The following is a 19143-nucleotide window of genomic DNA, read 5'->3' as shown; positions in this document are numbered from 1 at the left end:
GTTACAATGAGCAGAAAAGGTTTGCTCACCCTGATGTACAAGAAGGAATTTTTATAAATAAAATCTGAGAAGCATGAATTGCATCCTCTTTTATTTTCAACAACAGTCCAAATGTTGTATATCCAAATAGTTGATGCTGCTGTTATTCAAGATCTTTGCTTTTCTTAATTTCAGGTCTTTGTCTTTTCCATATATTTCTGATTTGGGTAAATAGCCAAAAGTTATCTAGCCTGAGTATGGTGAATAATATGGATAAGCAAAATTGGGTCCTATGTATGGAATGACTTTATAGTATATTGTCAAGATTGAATTTTTACATAACTTACAAGATTGGTTTTATGGCATCTCATTCTGCTTATGGGATATGTGTAACCATCGAAGGGCTTATATTGAAATAGCTCAGCCGAAGTGCTTCTAAGTATAGTGTATTTGAAATATTATTCATATTCTATGACTTTCATTTTGTGCATTGTAGTTTTGACTAGTTCTCTGGGGAAATAATCACTTTCCACAGCTCTCAATTTAAATTATAATGAAGTTTACAATGAATGAGTAAGACCAGACATAAAAATTACCTCTTACTTATTCTGGCATATAAGGTACTTCTTTGAAACATAGCAACACACAGGGGAAAATGCAGGTATGATTATTTTTGCCTTTGTTGTGCCTCCAAAAGCGATTATTAAGTAGGGGGTATGGGGTACTTTTTTCCCTTAGGATTCTGACCCATGGTTGCCCACAAGCAAAAAAATGATTTGAAATTCATTATTTCTGCAGTTGATGGAAACTGTTTATAGTCAGTTTAGGAATCTGTCTTCCATTTTTGATTTAATAATTTGTGCCATTTTGTTGCAGGGTTTGGACTGTGTAAAAACTATTGAAGAGTTAGCAAGAGTCCTCAGAAAACATTCAGGTACTTTTATAAGTTTTTTCTGAAAAATATATTTGCCTTATATGTTAGTGTCTTACATATTCAGAATTTACTAATGCCAGTGAAACAGTATTTGGCTCATTTATAGATATTTGCAATATTGGAGTCTTTAAAAGATCTTAAGTGATTAAGTATAAGACTGAGAAACTGCAGATAATTTGCGTGCACATTTTTCTAGCTCATTTTTTATTTCAAGACAAGGCATATGCCATGTAGGCTAAAAATTTTGAAAATCATTTTTGTTTTGTTAACATTGTATAAACCAAAGTGCAGGCATTAACATTGGTATGTAGTATGGTGAAAAGCATTGTGGACTGGGGTTATGGACTTATTTACACCTGTGCTGTTCAACAAGTTGTGTATCACCAATTTAGTTATTTAATTGCCCTTAATTTCATTTCTGCCATCAATAAATTGAGAAAACTGGACTGTTAGGACTTATAACTCTAAATGTGTAGAGTTTATAAATTTTGTGTAGAAAAGAAAAACAATTACCATAATCTTTTGCTGTCACAGGCAACTATAAATGCTGTTAACAGTGGAAATCTTTTCAAATGTGGCTCAGCAAGTTCTATGCTAAGAGCTTAGAATGCAGCTTAACAAAATAGGATCTATGCCCTCCCGGAACTTAAAATCCATGGACTATCCATGGAAAAATCTTACTTAGATCTCAGTCAAGAAGGAAAAAGAAAAATATCATATGTTTTGACTTGTAGGAGGAATACAGGGGAACCAAATAAGGCATCGGGGAAAAAAAATAACAATAAAAAACACAATAAAACGAAACAAAAATAAACAGACAACTATAAACCAGCGACGTCTGCAGGGGAGGGGGAGAGAGGGATAGGGATCTGAATGAGGGAGGGAAGAGCACAGGGGACTGTGGTGATGGTGCACAGGTGAACTGGTGGTGGAAATTCTATGGGGACTACACTTGAGAAAAGAAAGCAAACTTTGTTAAAAAATGTAAAATATATATAATTAAAAATTTAAATATATATATATCAAAAAAAAAGGAATACACTTAAATTCACAGCATGAGAATGCCCCCCCACACATAAGCAACACAAACATAATACTTGTTTTTGTTTTTTTCAGGAGCTTAAAAGCAAATGCCATCTTATTTAAATAATAAACAAAATCAGAATTTTGGTGTATTCCCACTAAAAGTAAAGCTAGAGCATCAGCATTTTTAAAATGTGTATTGATATACTTTTATTTTTGGTTATTAAAATAAGTTTCATTCACTTGAGAATTCTAACCTTTTTTTAAAGATTATGCAAAGAAACTAAATTGTCAAGTTATGACTATTTTTTAGTACTAAGCTAGATTTTGATTTTTATAATGAAATGATTTTAAACTTAAAACAGCAAAGACTGTAGAAAAAACTCTGTCTTTCACTCAGATCCATCAGTTGTCAGTTTTTTACCACATTTGATCTGTCTCTTGCTTGCTCATGTCTTTTTCCTATACCATTTGAACTCAAACTGCAGATATCACATCTCTTTCCCCTAAATATATCAGTATGTACTTCCTAAGAATGAAACATGTTTAAAATAGGACACACTGGGCCTCCCCGGTGGCGCAGTGGTTGAGCACTGGGTTGCAAAGCTGCCCGCAGCCTCTGCAGCACCGGTTCGATCCCCGGCTGCTCCCCGGCCACCGGGAGAGGGTCCCACATGGCTTGCAGACCTCTCCTGCCGCGCCCGCTGCTGCTCTCTGCAGTGTACTTCGGTCCTTCTGCCTGCTCTGCTCCCTGCTCTGGCTCTGGTGAATTCTCTCATCCTCCCACACTTCTGACTGTACCCAGTGGTTGTATAAATAAATAAATAAATCTTTAAAAAAATAATAATAAAATAAAATGGGACACTTTCAGACTGGAAAGTGCTTCATACACATGGATAATAACAGCACTGTGTTGGACAGTTAGTGATAATAGCAAAAAAAATAAGTATCTAAACTCAAGGACCTGTCACATAACAATGTGAGGTTACTCTCTTTGATTTGCTTATCAAAATGAGTCAAAGATTATAATAAACATTAAATAACTTTTGAGGAGATACAGATTCTGTAGAAGAGTTGCATAGGGGAGATTCATAAAAAGACCGACTTGTTTTCTGATCTCAGATAATAACAAATACTATTTGAACAGACTAAAAGAAAAATCATTCCTTATAGTGCGAGGATATAAACATGAGAATTACTGTAGTATAATTTGGAGAATAACGAGAAGATTGACAGAGAAGCTTCAACTGGAAACTATTAGGAAATAAGATAATAAATCTATACATGCTTGAAAGTCACTGAAGTTTCTTCTGGAGGGGAGAATCCCAATAAAAGCAAATTTTAAGATTTTTAGCGGAGCAAGTATAGTCTCTTAGGGATCTCGCACAGTCTGTTAGTCTCTTTTTAGGTAACTGGTATAATCTGTTGTTTGTTGACGCTCACATCCTTAGAATCACTGAGTGCTGTGCAAGACAGAAGACCGTAACCAGGTGCCAGTGTTCCTATAAGGAGAAAGGATATGAGAGAGCCCAAAGGGAAGTTTCTTGGATGGCACCTTCTAATAGGAAATAAGGGCTTAGGTTGCTGTCAGATACTTGAAAAAAGGGATTGTTTGCAGAGAACACTAGTGTTGAGGTGTTTAAGTTTGCCGTGAAGGTATAGTCTCTGAGTTAATAGTCAGGCACGCAGTTAGAAAAAAGGACTTGTCAGTCAGGGTTGAAGGATAAAATAAACTTGAAACATTTCAAAATAAACTTTGTACATGTTAAGAAGAGGGAGAAACCAGGAACAAAAAATTCCAAAGGATCACTTGAAAGAAGTTGAGAACTATACTTTGGTTTCTGTGTGCAGAAAAGACACTGGAAAAGGAACTATTGGAATGATAAAATAAGAACCTGGATGATGCTCTGTGAATAAATCCTAGCACATAGGTCTTAGAGGTCTCATAGCAGGTGACAGTGTCAAGTTCTAAAATGGGGGAAAGAGAAGAAAAGGCTACCTCATGTAAAGGCAGCATAGCCAAGTAGCTAGTGTGGGTTCTGGAATCACACAGTGGTCTGCTATTAGATCTTGACTTCCCACTTTCTGACTCTGCAATCCCAGAAAGTGACTCAGCCACCTTATAAACACTCAGCTCCTTATTTGTAAAGTGTAAATAATAACAATAGCATTTAAAGTTAAGCAAGGCAATACATAAGTGCAGGGCCTATCATTTGCTAACTTATACTATTCCTCCCCAGCAATATTAAGCTTCCTTGCCATCTCCCACATAGACCTTCTTTGACACTTTCTCTGTCATCTGCATACTTTTCTCCTGAGTTCTAGGTCACTGTGTACTTGCTCTCCTAGATAACTGTCAACACATCTTTCAAAAGAAACTCAAACTTCATATCAGAATGAACTCCTTCCTCTACTGCCTCCATTCTGCTAGCGCCACCACTCCCTGTCCTTCCTTCTGAATCTGTTTTCTTGGTTGTTGACATTGGCTTCCTAGGAATCACTAGAATGGGTGGTGATAATTGGTCTACCTCCTTGTCCTAGAGTTGAGTAGGGGAATTTCCCAATTTTTGCCTCTCTCCCTAAGTTGAGAAGAAGTTTGGAATAAGTCACCTAGAGTTGAATCTCAGGTCCATAATTTACCAGTGGCATATTCCTAAGCAAGCTAACTTCTGGATTCCTCATCTGTTTATTCATCTGTTAGTTAACATAAAGGTGATGAAAGTGAACAGTATGAGGAAGTAATGTTTGTAAAGGACTTTAGGCACTCAGGAAACTAAACCTCTTACTGTTAAAGCCTTCCTCCCTTGTGATCCCTACATCCACTTCCCAGCCCAGCCACTTATAAATGCTCTCAGACATGTCTTGCTGCTTCTCTTCATTCCCATTCCGCCAGGATAGTTCAGGCCCAGATCATTTTTCATGATGGTTACCCTGCTTCTATTGCTGTGTTGAAATCTATCCATTGCAAGGAGCACATTGAATAGATGTGGTCAGTGATTATTCCCAGCTTACACTAGTTCATCAGCTTCTCTTTGCCCCTAAGATTAATTCTTAGGAGGATATATATGTTCTCTATTTGAACTCTTCCCAATTTCTGCTGCTTCTCCTTATTACTTATTCTTGCTCAAGTTCATTCTCTAGTCTGTGAAATTCATTGGAAGTTCTCTGAACATGCCGTCTGTTTCAGGCATCTATTCTTATTCCACGTGCTGTTTTCCCTACCTGATGAGTCCCTCAGCCACCTCTATTTATACTTCTTATCCTTTTTCAAAAGGATACATTTTCTTCCTCTTTTTGCAAATACAATTGAGAATACAATTCCCTCCTTTTTTTGAAGCTGGTTGCTTTCTTTTACTTCATAATTTTTTTGAAGTTGATTATTTTCTTTTACTGCATAACTCTTAGATCTATGATCAAGATCTATGATCTTGTTTTGAGCATTCAGATGATGGTAGGCTTTTCTCCCGAATAGATACAGTCTGTGGAGAGAGTACATAGGGACCATGGAGTTCAGACTCTGTAGTAATTTCCTCTTTTTTGGTGTTTATCAGACTGACAGCTTTCCAAGAGCAAGCACACAATCCAGTGAGTTCTCGGAGGGCAAAGTGGATTTGAAAGTAATATCTGAGAATTCTAGAAAGCCAAGACCCACCATTCCAGTGCCTTGCTTGCATTGCCAGTAGGCTGAGTCTGATGCAGAAACACACTTAAGGTTTTCTGAAAAGTTTGTTACCAGGCAGGCAGAAGGGCCTGCTGTACTTTAAATGTGAATGTGTTTAACAATCATAAACTTTGCCACGTTTGTTGACTATAGCAAAATAAGCCAAAGTTAAGTTCACATTAATTTATAGTGAAACATTAACATAAGAGCTACTCATAGCCCCTGCTCCTGTATTTACTAATACTATCTTATGTCCTAACCTAGGTCTGAGAAACATCTTGCCTATAACAACAGCAAAGGTGCCAATTGTAAAGTTTTTCCATTTGAGAAGTGGTCTGGAAGTGGACATCAGTTTGTATAACACACTGGTAAGGTTTTCTTTAGGCCTTTTCTTTAAGGAAGGCAAAGGGAGTGAATTATCTTTTTATAAAAAATTATTTATGCTTATAAGAACTGGGGTACAGGCCAGAGGTGTTGGGGGTGAGAGGGTTCACCAGAGACAGAGTGGGGAACAGAACAGGCAGACTGACTGAAATAAGGTGAGGGGAGCAGTGGGTGAAAGAGGAGAGAGCTGTTTCGCCATGTGAGTTGTTCCCTGGCCAGCCGGGGATCGAACTCGTGCTGCAAAGGCTGTGGATTGCTTTGTAGTGTGGTGCTTAACCCCTTGAGCCACCAGGGAGGCCCAGGAGTGAATATCTTATTTTATAAAATCTCAAGTTAAATGAGCCACTCCTTTCATCTTATTCATTCTTTTGATCATTATTTGTGTTTGCTTGTTACATACTTGACAGTGGTCTGACATTGGGGTATAACAGATTAGGTTAATACTAGTATTGTTAACAAAAACCCAGCCAGGTTAATATTAAACATCTAGCTGACTATATTAAATAATGCATGAATTGCACAACTTCCCTTATAGCAAGTAGACTAGCGTTCCAAAAACTTGTACAAAATGAAGGTTTTTTTTTTTTTTTTAAAAAATCTGGTTGGTTTATTGATAGAATAGATATTGCAGATGACGAGATTAATAAATCTGAATAAAACAATATTTTTAAACTAAATACATACCAAAATACTAAAAATAAAAATAATAACACAGAGATGGCTATTTATAGGTAAAATATAGTTCCTTATGCTAAGTTTAATATGATTTACAAAAGGTAACACAAAACCAATCATAGATTTAAATGTTAAACAAACAAAAAAAACCTTTTAGAATAAAGCATAAAATATTTTCTGATCTAGTAACTCGGTGAAAAATGTTTTTTTTTTTTTTGTGTGTGTGTGTTTTTCTTGATTTTTTTTTTTTATTAAATAATAAATTTTATTTTTATATTCCCCCATACAACTGCACATGCCCCATTCTGACCCCAATCCCTCCCCTCCCGGCCCCCACCCCCCAAAAAGTGTCTCTGGTTCATAGTTTTTTGTTGATTTTGATTTTCACTTTCTTATAGTTATTCTTTTTCCTGATCCCTTATTTAAGTTTTCTAGATTCCTGCTATGAGTGAGACCATCCGGTATTTTTCTTTTTCTTTTTGGCTTATTTCGCTGAGCATGATCCCTTCCAGCGCCATCCATGTTTCTGCAAATTGCATGTGTTTATCTTTTTTGAATGCTGAGTAATATTCCATGGTATATATGTACCACATCTTTTTGATCCAGTCATCTATTTTTGGGCATTTGGGCTGTTTCCAAAGCTTAGCTATTGTAAATAGTGCTGCTATAAACATAGGGGTGCAGGTGTTCTTTGGAATGGATGTTTCTGTGTCCTTTGGGTAAATACCTAGGAGTGGAGTTGCTGGATCATATGGAAGCTCTATGTTTAGTAGGTCCAGAAATCTCCACACAGCTCTCCATAGTGGTTGGACCAGTTTGCATTCCCACCAACAGTGCAGAAGAGTTCCTTTTTCTCCACAATCTCGCCAACATTTGTTGTTGCTAGTTTTTTTAATATGTGCCATTCTCACTGGTGTAAGATGGTATCTCATGGTAGTTTTGATTTGCATTTCCCTGATGACAAGTGATGTTGAACATTTTTTCATATGTCTGTTGGCCATTTGCATTTCCTCTTCAGAGAAGTTTCTTTTCAGCTCTTCTGCCCATTTTTTGACTGGAGTATTTTCTTTGTTGTTGTTGAGTTTCATCAGCTCTTTGCAGATTTTTGTGATCAGTCCTTTATCATTAGTGTTGGGTGCAAAAATGTTCTCCCAGTTGGTGGGGTTTCTCTTTGTTTTTGTTATTGTCTCTTTTGCTGTGCAGAAGCTCTTTAATTTGATGTAGTCCCATCTGTTTATCTTTGCCTTCACTATCACTGCTTTGGGTGATGTGTCTGTAAAGATGTCTTTGATATGCAAATCACGTAGTGTTTCACCTATATTTCCTTCTATGTATTTTATGGTTTCAGGTCTTATGTCTAGTTCTTTAATCCATTTTGAGTTGATTTTTGTGTATGGTGTGAGGTAGTGGTCAAGCTTCATTCTTTTGCATGTAGCGACCCAGTTTTCCCAGCACCATTCATTAAACAAACTTTCTTTGCTCCAATGCATAGTCTTTGCTCCTTTGTCAAAGATTAGTTGACCATAAATCTGTGGGTTTATTTCTGGATTTTCTATTCGATTCCATTGGTCTGTATGTCTGTTCTTGTTCCAATACCATGCAGTTTTGATGATTATGGCTTTGTAGTATAGTTTGAAGTCTGGGAGTGTGATGCCTCCATTCCCTTCTTTTTTTTTCAGGAGAGCTTTGGCTATTCGGGGTTTTTGGTGATTCCATATGAATTTCATCAATAATTGTTCTATTTCTTTGAAGAATGACATTGAAATTTTGATTGGAATAGCATTGAATCGGTATATTGCTTTTGGTAGGATGGCCATTTTAATAATGTTAATTCTTCCAATCCATGAGCAGGGGATGTCTTTCCATTTCTTTGTGTCTTCTTCTATTTCTTTTAACAGTGTTTTATAATTTTCTTTGTATAGGTCCTTTACCTCTTTTGTTAGATTTATTCCCAAATATTTGATTTTTTTTGTTTCGATAATAAAAGGGATGGTTTTTTTGATTCTTTTTCAGATTTATTGTTTGTGTATAGGAAGGCTACTGACTTTTGCGTGTTGATTTTGTATCCTGCCACTTTACTGAATTGATTGATGAGTTGAATTAGTTTTTCTGTGGAGTTTTTGGGGTTCTCTATGTATATTATCATATCATCTGCAAATGGTGATAGTTTGACTTCTTCTTTTCCTATTTGGATTCCTTGTATGTCTTTCTCTTGTCTTATTGCTCTGGCTAGGACTTCCAGTATTATATTGAAAAGCAGTGGTGAGAGTGGACATCCTTGTCTTGTTCCAGATCTTAATGGAATTGCTTTCAGCTTTTCACCATTGAGGATGATACTGGCTGTTGGCTTGTCATAGATGGCCTTTATGATGTTGAGGTATGTTCCTTGTATCCCAAGAATTTCAAGGGCTTTTATCATGAATGGGTGTTGCACTTTGTCGAAAGCTTTCTCAGCATCTATTGATATTATCATATGGTTTTTATATTTCTTTTTGTTGATGTGTTGGATAACGTTGATTGATTTTCGGATGTTAAACCATCCTTGTGTCCCTGGAATGAATCCTACTTGGTTGTGGTGAATTATCTTATGGATACATTGTTGGATTCTGATAGCTAAAATTTTATTGAGGATTTTTGCATCAGTGTTCATTAGGGAGATTGGCCTGTAGTTTTCCTTTTTTGTGTTGTCCTTATTCGGTTTTGGTATTAGTGTAATGTTGGCTTCATGGAACGTGTTTGGTATTGTCCCTTCCTTCTCAATTTTTTGGAAGAGTTTGTGAAGGATAGGCACTAATTCGTCTCTGAATCTTTGGTAGAATTCATTTGTAAATCCATCAGGTCCTGGGCTTTTGTTTTTGGGAAGGTTTTTGATTACCATTTCAATTTCGCTGCTTGTAATTGGTCTGTTTAGGTGTTCTATTTCTTCTTTATCTAGCTTTGGGTGATTGTAGAGTGGTAGGAATTTGTCCATCTCCTCTAGATTGTTGAACTTGTTTCCATATAACTGTTCATAGTAGTTACTGATTATTCTTTTGATTTCTGCTGTGTCCGTTGTGATTTCTCCTCTTTCATTTATGATCCTGTTTATTTGTGCTTTCTCCCTTTTTTCCTTTGTGAGCCTGGCTAGGGGTTTGTCTATTTTATTTATTTTTTCGAAGAACCAGCTCTTGGTTTCATTGATCTTGTGGACTGTTTTTTTAGTTTCAATTTCATTTATTTCTGCTTTGGTTTTTATTATTTCTTTTCTTCTACTGGTTTTGGGGTTTTTTGTTGTTCTTTTTCTAGATCTCTGAGCTTCGAGATTAGGTTGTTTCTTTGAGTTCTTTCTTGTTTTTTGATGTGAGCTTCTATTGCTATGTATTTTCCTCTTATTACTGCTTTTGCTGCATCCCATACATTTAGGATATTAGTGTCCTCCTTGTCATTCAATTCAAAGAATTTTTTAATTTCTTCTTTGATCTCCTCATTAGTCCAGTGGTCTTCCAGTAGTGTGGTTTTTAATCTCCATGAGGTAGGATAGTTCCTTGCCTTCTTTTTATGGTTTATTTCTAGTTTGATGCCTTCATGGTCAGAAAAAATGGTTGGTATGATTTCAATCTTGGTGTATCTGTTGATGTTTGTCTTGTGCCCCAGTATGTGATCGATCCTGGAGAATGATCCGTGTGCGCTTGAGAAAAATGTGTACTCCGTTTTTTTTGGGTTTAGTGTTCTATAGATGTCTGTTAAGCCCAAATGCTCTAGGTCCTTATTTAGAGCTTTAGTTTCTTTACTTATTTTTTGTCTTGTTGATCTATCCATTGTTGATAGTGGTGTGTTGAAGTCTCCCACTACGTATGTGTTTTCTCTGATGTCTGTTTTCAGAGAGGACAACAGTTGTCTGATATATTTTGGTGCTCCTTCGTTTGGTGAGTATATGTTAATGAGTGTTATTTCTTCTTGAAGTATTGTCCCCTTGATCATAATGTAGTGACCACTGGGGTCTCTCTTTATTTTTTTGAGTTTGAAGTCCGTTTTATCTGATATAAGTATAGCTGTTCCTGCTTTCTTTTTTGGTCCATTTGCTTGTAGGATTGTTTTCCATCCTTTAACGTTAAGCCTATTTTTATCTTTTGTAGCTAAATGTGTTTCCTGGAGACAGCAAAAGGTTGGGTTTTGTTTCTTAATCCAGGCTGCAACTCTGTGTCTTTTTATTGAAGAGTTTAGTCCATTTACATTTAGAGTTAATATTGATATGTTAGCATCTGTATTTGCCATTGTGTTTGTCTTTCCTTTGATTTTATTTATTTATTCTTTTAATAACTTTTTTTTTTTTTTGGTCTTCTTTCGTTGTTATTCATCCCTCTGAGGTTCTGGCTTTATGATTCCTTGTAGTATTTTTTGGAGTGGGGGTTTAGTCGTAATGAAATTCCGGAGTTTCTCTTTGTCTGGGAAGGTCCATATTCTTTCTTCAAAGAGGAAGGAGAGCTTTGCGGGATAGAGTATTCTTGGTTGGCATCTGTTTTCTTGGAGTCTGTTGACTATGTCCCTCCACTCTCTCCTTGCCCATAGTGTTTCTTCAGAGAAGTCTGATGTCAGCCTGATTGGTTTTCCTTTGAATGTCATCTGTCTCTTCCCTCTTGTCAGCTTCATTATTTTTTCCTTGTCCTGGACTCTTGGGAGCTTTACTATTATGTGTCTTGCTGTGTTTTTCCTTTCGTCGTGGAAGTTTGGTGTTCTTCTTGTATATCAATTTTCAGCTCCTTCTTCGCATTTGGGAAGTTCTCTTCAATTATCTCCTGGAATATTTTCTCTGTTCCTACATCTCTCTCCTTTCCTTCTGGAATTCCTATAACTCTTATATTTCCTTTCCTCATGGAGTCAGATAGTTCCCGAAGTCTTTCTTCGTTCTTTTTCCTTCGTACTTCTCTTTCCTTTTCTGTTTGGTTCTTTTTATTTCTGTGTCTTCAAGAGTACTTACTCGTTCTTCCATTTCATCTATTCTGCTTTCATTGCTTTTCCCAGAGTTCTTTAGTTCCTCCATTAATTCTTTGATCTCTTGCATTTCTTTTACTTCCCTCTTTAGGGACTCAATTTCATTCTTCTGACCATTGTTTTCCCTTTTTAGGGACTCAATTTCATTCTTCTGACCATTGTTTTCCCTCTTTAGGGACTCAATTTCCTTCTTCTGATCATTGTTTTCCTTTATGACTTCTGCCACTTTTTTAATCAGGGCAATTTTCAATTCTCTTTCTGGAAGGCTCAGAAGTTCTTCCATGTTACTGTCGTTGCAATCTGGAGGGTGGTTTTCTTTTTGTGGTGTGCTTCTTTCCTGAGGCGTTGTTAGGTTGCGTGTGGTTCTTCTACTCCCTACTGTCTGTTTTCTAATTTGTCGTATGCATTGGGACACTGTGTTGCTCGGACTGGCTGTCATCTTGGGTGAACTTCTCCGCTCCCCTCTGGCTCCTCCAGGAACCATCTCTGGCTTCTGGGGGGGCTTTCTGCTGGTTTCAGGAAGTCTTTACTGAAGAAATGTCCCTTTTCTAAACTGGCGGAGCGGGACGCAGTCCCTGTACATCCGGTCTAAGGCACACACTTTTGTGTGCCCGGTCTGCCCCGGACGTGGGTGCCTGCTCCCTCTGTGGGCTCCGACTGCTGGTTGGAAGGGGCCTGGCGTGGGGTGGGCTAACTTCCCGGCTGGCCACTGGGTCCTCCAGAAGCCTTCTGCCCTTTTCAAGAAGTCTTAAGAAATTTCCCTGCTCTATGGGGTGTTAGTGACTTTTTTTCTGGTCGCTAGGTGGCGCCAGAGATCTCTCCTATTGTCCTTGGGGGGCTGTTTTTCAACCCCCCCACCCCCGTGAGACAGGGAACAGAGAGCGAGAAAGGTAGGGTAAACCTCAACGGCTTTGGGGTGCTGTGTCTGCCTTGTGCCCCACCGTCGTGGAGAACCCACGCCCAGAATTTCGTGCCCCAGGTCTCAGTTCAAAGCCCTCAGGTCCAGGACGCGGGCTGTAGCCCAGTTCAGTGGCGCGGGGAATGGCGCCTTTTGCACCGCTCCCGTGCCTGGGCGCCTGGTTCCTGCTCACTCAGGGAGGGACTTTCACCCCAGTGAGGGCCTCCGCGCGTCTCCCCGCAAGCCTAGGTCGCAGGCGCGGGGACCTGGGCAGCCGGGATCCCGGTCCGTGTTTGCTTTTCAAGCGCGCCAAGCGCGCTGCTTTTCCGCGCCAGCTTACCGGCAGCCCGGGCTGTGTGCACGTCTCCCGGGGTCTTTGTTCGGAGCCGTTCGCTCACCGCTGCGGTGGATCCTGCAGGGTTCTCCACAGCTCCCGTTCACGGGGTGTGGTGGCTGCAATAGTTCCTTTCCACTCACAGTCCCGCTTGCTGCGTCGTTTGTTCTTGTTGGCCGTTTTGGTTTGTTGTTTCCTCCTCTCTGCCGGTCGGAGAGTGCCGCCTCTGTGGGCGGGGGAGGGGAGCAGGGTTCTGCGCTTCCCTCCCTTCTAGTCCTCTTTTATGGCAACTTTCTTCTTCAGGCAGTTTGCTGGCGTCACCCGTTTATCTTCCGTGTCCCACTTTTCACTGGGACCTGCCATTTTTCCTCCCTATTAACTTTTTTTAATGGGAGATCTTACTCGCAGCGTCTCCTCGCCGCCATGTTGCTCCGCCCCTCCAAAATGAAGGTTTTAATAGGCAGAAAGAGGGTAAGATAAGGCAGTTCAGGCCAAGGTAACCAACTCATGGGGAATGAAAATAAAATGTCCTGTCAGAGATTACTTCTTTTTTCTTTGGGAAATGGAAAAAAAAGTTACTTCATTAATGCTGACAACAAAATTTCACACCAATCAATTAAGACTGCATTCCTGGAGAACGTTGAAACTGCTGTTAAGTTAGGTATTAAGTCTTAGTTGACTTACCACAGGCACTTCCATTTTGGGACTGTGGTTTTCCTTTTAGCAGCATTCATTTAAAATGAAATCAGAGTGAGCAAGCACTTTTTTTTTCCTTCAATTTTAATTTTGGAGTGTGTATATGTGGGTTTATTTATTTATTTAAACCCATGTTCAAAACTTTAGGATTTTCATGGGACCTTTTGGCCCCTAAGAACATTTAATTTAAATAATGCCAGGACAGGATGATGGAATCTTACATATACTAAAAGGTAGCTGGTTATTTATTTTAATAGCCCTGATTTTCTGGGACTATTCAGATTAAGGGAGTCTCAATATTAACATAATGGCAGTCATGAGGGGTTAGTTGTTACTTACAATTCTTAATTACTATTTAGTACATTAATGAGGCTTATTCATTGGGAGAAAAACATAGGTTTCAATGTCTTTGTTCTAAAATGAATGTCTTTGTTCTAAAATGAATCAGAGTGTAAACTTACTCGGAATTTTCTAGTTTAAAACCTTTTTCTTTCATTGATAGCATTATTCTGTATTTTATCTTTTAACAGGCTCTGCATAATACAAGGCTCTTATCTGCTTATTCTGCCATTGACCTCAGAGTGAAATATTTGTGCTATACCATGAAAGTATTTACAAAGGTAAGTATGCTCCTGTTGTGATTTATCAGAAAATGACATTGATTTTTCAAACTTTGTTGAGAAGATAAGTCTATATATTGTAAAAAGCCATAGCCATGTCAAATGGTTCTTTTTAACTTAAAAATACCCTACTTAGCAAACAGTTAAATATTTAAACTAAATTAAATCTTGACAGTGGTCTGACATTGGGGTATAACAGATTAGGTTTAAATTAAATTAAATATTACGTAATAATCTGATCTTGCTTGTGACTGATAACTCCACTGCTCTTTTGTTGTTTTGTTTTGTTTTGTTTTTTAAGATTTATTTATTTATGCATACACGAGCTGGGGTACAGGCCAGGGGTGTGGGGGGTGAGAGGATTCACCAGAGAGAGTAGAGAGCAGAACAGGCAGATCTACTGAAATATACTACTGAGGGGAGCAGCGAGCGAGTCAGGAGATGTCTGCTGTACCGTGTGGGTAGCTCCCTGACTGGGGATCGAATTCGTGCTGCAACAGCTGTGGATAGCTTCTTAGATTGTGTCTTAACCCCTTGCACCACCAGGGAGGCCTTCTATTGGGGCTTTTTAGTTTTATTTTGTTTGATGTTCTCTTGGTTGGTCTTACTTTTTTTTTTTTTTAAGATTTATTTTATTTATTTATGCATACAAGAGCTGGGTTGTAGGCTAGAGATACAGGGGATGAGAGGATTCACCAGAGACTGAGTGGGGAGCAGAACAGATTGACTGAAATACACTGCTGAGGGGAGTAGTTGTCAAGACAGGAGAGGTCTGCTGTGCCATGTATGTTGGCTCCCTGGGCTGGGATGCTGCAGTGGCTGCTGATAGCTTCTTAGTATTGAGACTTAACCCTTTGCGCCACCAGGGAGGCCCTGGTCTTATTGGCATAGTCTGCCATTTGAAAATGTTAATAAAATTTTATGTTAATCCCCTATATAAGCACCTTGCACTAAGTGATAATAGAATAGCTGGAAACTTGTCAGAAAACATTGATGATCTTCCCTTTGTTATTTGTTTTCCTTTCCTTCAGATGTGCGATATTGGTGATGCATCTAGAGGCAGCTTATCATCATATGCATACACACTTATGGTGCTGTATTTTCTCCAACAGAGGAATCCGCCAGTCATTCCTGTCCTTCAAGAGGTACTAGTAAAAGAAACTGTATTCCTCATCTGTAAAGCTAGGTGATCTTTGAGCTGTTTTTCTTAGAAATTTTTGTATCAATGTTTTAAGTTTGTAATCCATACTAATATTTTTAAAATTAATTTCAGATATATAAAGGTGAAAAGAAACCTGAAATATTTGTTGATGGCTGGAATATTTATTTTTTCGATCAAATAAAGGAACTGGTACGTATTTTCAAAGTAACGATTTTTTTTTTTACATCCTTGACTGATAGTTAATGATACTGCTGTATAGTCTCAACAACTATATTATCACATTATATTTACCTATATTTATCATAGCAAAAAAACTAGCATATATAGATGTTTCCTTTCAAGTTGAAAACATTTTCTCTAAGCCATGTAAGTTTCAGAGAACTACTAATATGCAGGATTTCTTTAGTTTCTAATAATTCCAAATAATTCAGTAGCTTTTTTCAAATGAACAGATATTTTCTCTGCCTTCCTACAGGGTTTGGAAAACTTTCTTTGAGTTATAGAGACTTAATAACTCAGGCATCACCAATTTCTAAATTGTGTGTTCAGTTTGTTACACTAGCATGCAATCTCAAGTTTGACTTTTAAAAAAAAAAATTTATTTATTTATGCATTCAAAAAAACTGAGGTATAGGCCAGAGGTATGGCGGGGTGGAGGGGAGTGAGAGGATTCACCAGAGACAGAGTGGGGAGCAGAACAGGCAGATGTACTGAGATACACTGCTGAGGGGAGCAGTGGGCAAGACGGAAGAGGTCTGCTACACCCTGTGGGTTAGCTCCCTGGCTGGGGATCAAACTCATGCTACAGTGGCTGGTGATAGCTTGATAGCACTGTGTCTTTACCCCCTGTGCCACCAGGGAGGCCCTGAAGTTTGACATTTCAAACCCTGATCTCTCCTTATCTTTGAGTCATAGGGTTAAGATTAATAAACTCATGTAAATGTTATTTTAAAATGTAAAATGAAAATTACATAATAGTTTTATGTGTTTAAACTATGGTTAAAAGTCCAAATTTACTCCCTATGGCATAAATGATTGTTAAAATAATATTTTACTATAACACATAGTATCTTTTGTTCTCTTCTATTTCTAGCCTACCTATTGGCCAGAATATGGAAAAAACACAGAGTCTGTTGGGCAACTATGGTTGGGACTTCTTCGTTTCTACACAGAAGAATTTGATTTTAAAGAATATGTCATTAGCATCAGGAGAAAAAGTCTACTTACAACTTTCAAGAAACAGTGGACCTCAAAATATATTGTTATTGAAGGTACAAATAAAATCAAAGTGAAATTGAATTAAATATAGAGCTTGAACTATGAGGGCATTTTTCTTTATCCTTAGAGAGCTATTCCAGGGCAGCCCTAAGCCCCTGGTTGGGATGCACAGTGCCACTGTCCTGCTCTTGTCTACATCAGGCACACTTGTCTGTTTCCACCTAAAGATAAATTTAAATAATTCATGCCCTTTGTGGGATGTGATACAAATCTGAAAGACTTTGGTGATCATTACCAATATTTTACTATTGCTGGACACTTAATGGATGCTTAACAGAGATGAGCCAGCTTCAAGATAAGGAGGCCCCCCCCTTTTTTTACTAATTTTTTTTAATATTAAAAAAGGACAGGTTTATTTTTGTAAAAGATTTATTTATGCATATAAGAGCTGGAGTGTAGGCCAGAGTTGGTGGGTGGGAGGGGTGAGAGGATTCACCAGAGAAAGAGTGGGGAGCAGAACAGGTAGATTGACTGAAATACACTGCTGAGAGGGGAGCAGCGGGCAAGACCAGAGAGGTCTGCTGCGCCATGTGGGTCAGCTCCCTGGCCAGGGATCGAACTCATGCTATAGTGGCTGCCTGTATCTTCATAGTGCTGAGACTTAAGCCCTTGTACCACCAGGAGGCCCTGGGCAGGTTTATTTTAAAAAGGAGAGGGAAGTAAAGGACACTTGCACGGACACAAGCAGGCAAAGAGAGCTGCCCCTAAAAGGGAAAGGTTTGATAAGAGACTCCTACATAGGGCCTCCCTGGTGGCAGAAGCACCTATGAAGCTAGCTGCAGCCATTGCAGCATGAGTTCAGTCCCCAGCCAGCCAGGAGCTACCCACATGGCATAGCAAACCTCTCCTGACCCGCCTACTGCTCCCCTCAGCAGTGTATTTCAGTCAGACCGCCTATTCTGTTCCCTACTTTCATTGGTAAATCCTCTCACCCCCCTTAGCTCTGGCCTGTACCCCATTTCTTGTATGCATAAATAAATAAATCTTTTTTTAAAAAAAGAGAGACTCCTACGTAGTCACAGGCAGGCAGTCTTAGGAGGAGACTGCTGCTTTGCAAAGGGAGAGGCTTAGTGAGCGAAACACCTGCATAGTCAAGGCGGGCAAGAACACTATCAGGGAGGACCTTTAAAGCCTTCCTAATTGAGGGTTAGCAGAGTGCATTAAAAGTAAATTTTAACGTTATTTATTTGCAATTAATTGATGGAGGATCTTACATCTTATGTAATTATATATGAATTTTTACATTTATTTTGGCCATACTGAAACCCTTTTGCCATTGAATGCAAGGATCCAGGATCATTGATGTTTGCATTTGATTATTTGCAATTTATGGGATTTTAATTTTAAAGAGAAAGTGGAATTTAAATGTTTAAAAATGATCCAAGAAAAGACAAGTTATATTGTGATTTTATCTTATTATTTTACTTAATATATACTCATATCACCTAGATAATGAGTTGCTCAAGGTTATGCTTTTATCATTACTTTAGCCTAATGACAATTTCATAATATCCGAACATTTCATAAGAGGAAATTCAGGTCACCACAGGCTATGGAACTAGTTTTTTACCACCATTTATTACATGAGCTAATCTACTCAGCTCTCACATCTTTGACATCAGTATCTTTTTCATCATTCCTATCACTTTCTGTGTCATTTAACAAATAATATTCCAGAGCACAATGTATACGTTTATCTAAGATGTTTGGGTGTTAATAGTTAAGCTTTTTTGGGAATCCTTATAAGTATTTACTAGAAATTGAGATCCCAGTAGCCATTGCTATGCCACATGAGTAGGTGTGTGGTGTTTGTGTTTTAGCTTCCCTTATAAGTGTGTTTTATGATACCCACGATAAATTATTCTCTAAAATGATCTTTGAAAGGCTTGTTAGTTAGCAAAATATTCAGTGCTAAATCTTTTAAATTTGTTACCTCTATGTGCGTCCAAAACTGTCATTGTCAGGTAATACCAGAATATATCTTCTCAGAGCAGTATTTTATTGCAAAATGAAGCAACTCATAATGTGAAGGACTTTATATAAAGATTCAAATATAATTCAATACACTCTTTTCTGGACACTTGAGGAAAAAACTGCCTTATATTTAGGAATATATTTTACGTAACTGAACTACAGATTTAAAACTCGGTTTAAAAACAGTCATTTAATACTTTCAGTAATAAAGTATGAAGCACTTTGTCCTTGTTATACTTACTGTCTGAGTTAGGGGCATTTCCTATTTGACCCTTATTAATTTTCTTTGCTAGATCCCTTCGATTTGAATCATAATCTTGGAGCTGGATTATCAAGGAAAAGTAAGTTACTTTGTTTGCAAATATTAATGTTATCTCTCTTCCTTGTGATCTATCTAATTGAGCACTTTTTTTTTTAGTGACAAATTTTATAATGAAAGCATTTATTAATGGCAGAAGAGTATTTGGTATTCCAGTCAAAGGACTTCCAAAGGACTACTCAAAAATAGTAAGTGTTGGAAATACCCAAAAAAAAAAAATTCTGACAGCTTTTAC

General features: G+C 38.0%; 1 protein-coding gene across 10 annotated transcripts in view; it reads left to right on the top strand.

The window, feature by feature from the left end:
- The window catches only part of TUT7 (terminal uridylyl transferase 7), a 75076-nt gene that overhangs the window by 37474 nt on the left and 18459 nt on the right, over positions 1 to 19143 (top strand). For all 10 annotated transcript variants that reach the window (XM_054689646.1, XM_037494940.2, XM_054689645.1 and 7 more), the window contains exons 17-24: positions 856 to 913; positions 5862 to 5965; positions 14086 to 14175; positions 15207 to 15320; positions 15449 to 15526; positions 16431 to 16608; positions 18883 to 18930; positions 19008 to 19096. In XM_054689646.1, coding sequence (XP_054545621.1) covers positions 856 to 913; positions 5862 to 5965; positions 14086 to 14175; positions 15207 to 15320; positions 15449 to 15526; positions 16431 to 16608; positions 18883 to 18930; positions 19008 to 19096 — 759 coding nt within the window. The remainder of the gene's footprint in view (positions 1 to 855; positions 914 to 5861; positions 5966 to 14085; positions 14176 to 15206; positions 15321 to 15448; positions 15527 to 16430; positions 16609 to 18882; positions 18931 to 19007; positions 19097 to 19143) is intronic.

Source organism: Talpa occidentalis, unplaced genomic scaffold (genome assembly GCF_014898055.3).
Source record: "Talpa occidentalis isolate TD23 unplaced genomic scaffold, MPIMG_talOcc4v2.1 talOcc4.7, whole genome shotgun sequence".
NCBI lineage: Eukaryota > Metazoa > Chordata > Mammalia > Eulipotyphla > Talpidae > Talpa > Talpa occidentalis.
This window is presented reverse-complemented; position numbering and strand designations above follow the sequence as displayed.